The sequence below is a fragment of the Gavialis gangeticus genome, unplaced genomic scaffold (assembly GCF_001723915.1).
Source record: "Gavialis gangeticus isolate Ggan-Ray unplaced genomic scaffold, GavGan_comp1, whole genome shotgun sequence".
In the NCBI taxonomy this organism is placed as follows: domain Eukaryota; kingdom Metazoa; phylum Chordata; order Crocodylia; family Gavialidae; genus Gavialis; species Gavialis gangeticus.
Window position 1 is genome coordinate 6,215,982 of NW_017728992.1, and position 4,163 is coordinate 6,220,144.

At 49.5% G+C, this 4,163-nt stretch overlaps 1 protein-coding gene across 2 annotated transcripts in view; it reads right to left on the reverse strand.

Annotated features, from left to right (window-relative positions):
* The window catches only part of VSTM2A (V-set and transmembrane domain containing 2A), a 42,892-nt gene extending 38,735 nt beyond the window's left edge, over positions 1–4,157 (reverse strand). For both annotated transcript variants that reach the window (XM_019520698.1, XM_019520701.1), the window contains exons 1-3: positions 3,494–4,157; positions 1,332–1,498; positions 255–305 (exon numbers count right to left, since the gene is read on the reverse strand). In XM_019520698.1, the coding sequence (XP_019376243.1) occupies positions 255–305; positions 1,332–1,498; positions 3,494–3,572 (297 nt within the window). In that variant the 5' untranslated portion in view covers positions 3,573–4,157. The remainder of the gene's footprint in view (positions 1–254; positions 306–1,331; positions 1,499–3,493) is intronic.
* Between the last annotated feature and the right edge of the window lie 6 nt (positions 4,158–4,163).

Genomic DNA, 4,163 nt, shown 5'->3' on the forward strand with positions numbered 1-4,163 from the left:
AAAAAAAAAAAAGCCTATGTTTACTAATTGAATTTTCTTGCTGATGTGCCCTTATAGTAACTGCCAGGAAAGCATCTCAGTCTACTTCCCCCTTACATAGGAACTAGACTCAGAGTAAGGCAAGAGGAGGCCAGAAACTCAACAGTATTGACAGAGTTAGTACACAGCCCACAGGTCTTGGGATACATGCTAATTAACGACAAGTGGAAAATAACTAAGTGCTAGCAATGATCTCTCATTTGCCATATACTTACGCTTATCTTTGTTCCATCATTGTCCAAGTCTCTCTCTGGTAAGAGCTCCACCTATTGGGAAAGAATAACATTTGTGACAAGCTGCATGCAGTGCCAAACTGCTGTGCCTGCTGCAAGCTAATCATTAAGGCAGAGCCTGTCTGACAGGCAGCCTGTGTCTGAGAACACTTGCATGCTAAGTGTGCCACCTACGGGCCAAAACACATTCCTGTGTGCTGCAAAGGGCTGGCAGACTTGGAAAGAAAGAAAGAAAAAGTAACTGAAGTGAACAATTCCAAATCAGTTTTCTACTACAGCTCTCCCAGCAGCAAGCGTGAAAGAGCTGGGGCTCACTGACACCACACAGTCTCCTGGAAACCAGAACAGAGGGATATTGCCTTGGTTTAGGATGGAGCTCTGGACTGCACTCCTTTGCTGTTTGGCTTCAGCGTGGATCCTGAGCTTACAGACCTTTGTGAATGAGAACAGAAGGGGGAAGAGCTTGTTGAGACAGGGCACAGATCCCTCCCTCCTATCTCAGGGGAAACGCTGACAGCGACGGCGGGCTTGATCCCACCTGGGAAAAACTAAACCACGTAGGTTCCTGTGGGGTTGTCCTGAAATCCTGCATGAAATACATTTTTCATGCTATTGAAGATGATCAGGACTGGTGACTAGCAATCCAGCGGAAGGGGCCCGGGGAGGTTCCTTAAAAGGAAGCGATCTGGTCAGTGCCCTGGGTGCTCGCCTTTGAAGACTACAGTCCTGCACTTTCCCTTGCAAGGCGTGTGCCCTCCCCGCCACTCTTCCTGCAGCTGCACTCGGGCGGGAGTAGTCAGACCTGCACATCGCATTGCACTAATGAGGCACTGATCGCCGATCTTTGCCATTGGGGAACTAAATCCCCGCGTGCAGCAGCCTCTTAGCATGCGCTCTTAGAAATAGAGACCCAGGTTTGGGGCGATCCGTGTGGCCTCCCTCTGATCTGAAGGAGGTCCAGTGCCCTGCCCTGGGCAGGGCAGACCGGAGCCTTCGGGGTGATCCAGCACCTCCCTGCCCCTCTCCGTGGTTCCCCCTCCCTCGACAGCGTATCAGTACCTGAGTGCCCGTCACCTCGGCTCCAGCCTCCTGGTCCTCGGCGGCCCGCAGGAACCACCACTGGATCTCGAGGTACACCGAGGCTGAGCCGCTCTGGAAGGCGCAAGACATCTCCACGTTTTGCCCTTCGGTGGCCGTGACATTTCGGGGGAACTCAGTGAATTTTGCTGCAAAACAAATGCACAGCTTACTGGGATCTGCCTCCCTCTCTCTTCTTCTCTCCTCTCTGTTTTCTCCTGGGTTTTGCCCCCTCTCCCTTGCTTTCCCCCTTCCCCTTGCTTTCCTTCTCCCTGCATTTTTTTTTCCAGCTGCTCCTCTTCTTCTCCCCACCCACTGCTCATGTCTCCGTTGTCTCTTTCGGATCCCCTTTCCCCATTTCTTTTCTCCTTAACCTGCCCTCCCCCAGGAACCCACCCTTTCTCTCCAACACAGGTGCAGATTTCCTTCACTATACTCCCCCATCTTGTACTCACGTCCCGCTGATGTGAGGGCTACATACACCAGGGAAGGTTCCCTGGGGTGAGCAAAGTTACAGATAATTATATCCAAATATTCTGGGATGAAATGCAGGATTTCACCCAACTCACTGAGGGATTCAATACAAACCAATTGGGACAACCAATCCAGTCGATTTACTGTGGTCAGTAGGTGAGCCTGTGAATTATTAGACCCTGAGTGGCTATCGGAAATACAGATTTTTTTTTCTAAGGAGAGGGGTTATGATCACTCATCAAAGTCTACATTTCAAGCACGTCATGGGAGTTACCTATTCTTTAGCGTGTATTCTTAACCAGGAAAGCTGAGACATGGCTATTTCTGACCATCCTCTGTCCTAGCAGACACTTTCCAAAAACTAACCTGCATTTTGATATCCCCTGCAGTATGACTGTGTCCTCTCAGTAGAAGTACCCTTCAGAGAAAATCATACAGATGGGTGTATTTTAAGACCCCATCATAATCATACCTCCCTGCACTCTCCTAGGCTTGTATGCACCTTCCTTCAAAACAGTGCAACCCTATGGAACCTACTCTGGCCAGGAAACTGGGAAACCAAGGACATGGATGAGGAAATAAATGAATAAGCCCTGTGCTTCAAATCAAAGAAATGCTGGGCATTATCAGAACCATTGCTCAAAGAATTCACCAGGTAGTTTTCCATTGCCAGTTGTTACAGGTTGATTTGGGCATATTACCAAGCCTAGGAGGAAATATTTGGACTGCATGCCTTTCTATCCAATGCATCTAATCTGGTTATGTGAATCCTTGGATCTGAGGGATGATTTGGGAATATAACGGACCAGTTTCACTTTTAAATACATATTCCTTGAAGCAGACTTTCTAAAGGCTTGCGATCATTTTATATATTCTCAAGGCATTTGTAAAACCCTACATGATACTGGGCCAGGGCTTGCCATGAGCAGGCAAAGAGATCTTTCATTCTGCCTACTGAAGAATTAAAAGAAGTTTTCCTCCTTGGTCAGTGCTCGACAAAACCCAAGAGTTGTGTTTGCAGAGCTGGTGCAGCGTTCAGCGGGCTGAAATGTTCACTGCAGCCCTTAAAGTCCCAAACAACTGGATTCTGCAGAGCCAGGGCTGCTTGGGATGCGAGACGCGCCTGTTCGCGGGGGCTTCAAAGAGGTCCATCTTTTTGAGGGATACACGTAGTCACCGAAGGGAACGAGGGGTCTGAGCAGGAGGATCACAGCATGACAGAAAAGAATGGAAAGGGGAACCAAATCCCCTCTAGATTGCGATAGCCAAGGGAGGCATTTGACTAGGCATCCTATTCTCCTTGTGAATGCAATAATTATGCATGCATGGGTGGGAATGCATTGTGCACAGACATATATACACACAAGCCAAACACGAGTGTATGTCCATTCACTGAAGGCACAGCATACACAAACACACGCCCGCACACACACAGACACACACGCACAGCGTCCCCCCCCCCCTCTTTTTCCAAAGTCTTTCTTTTTCTCTCTTCTCTGAAATCCAGTAAGAGAAGTCTGTTTTATGCTCACTTTGGGGAAACTTCTCCCTCCTCTCTTGCTGTTTCCATACCATTCCTAAGCCACATTCCCCCTCCCCGTCGGCTTCAAGCTCGGCTCAGAAGCTCATGAAACACGCACCCGCAGACATTGGGTAACGAGCGTTCTTACCTTGGGTGGAAAGTCCTTGCTGAATATACATCACTGAAAAGAAAATGAATCCAACATAAGCCAGAAAGATCCCCATCATTCCAAAGCGAAGAAAAAGTCACATCAGGGTAACAAAAGCCAAAGGTGCCCTCAAAGAAAGGAATAATACAAGGGAGGAGGAGGGATGGGAGCGGGGGATAAATTACAAAGCGGCTGGGTGCTGTAGCCCTGGCTGCGACACTGCTCGCATTCTGCTACTCAGTGCAATCTTGTCTCTGGGAAGAGCGGGGGTTCTAATACACTGAGGTTCAGATCAGCTGGCGCGGGCGCTGTGATGCTTGAAGTCCAGATCCAGACTCAGAAACCGATGAAAAGTGGGGATCAGCTGCCTTCTGTGCCTTTTTTTTCCTCCAGCTACCTGGCAGCTCCGTCCAACGTCAGCTCCTGCTGCTCAGGATTGCGTGATGACTGCCCTCCCTAAACAGTGATCCGGCTTGGGAAAGTGGGGCGTGGGGGAGACTGGCAGGGGGGAGGGTGGGAGAGGAGTCTACATGGCTTGCATCGCCTCAACTTTTCCCTCTAATGGCTGCGATGATGCCTTTAACCCTTCCTGCTCTTGGCGTTGTGTGTTTGTGTCGCTCTCTCCACCTGCTCAGACAGCTACAGGGTAACACGCTGTGGGGGAGTGGAT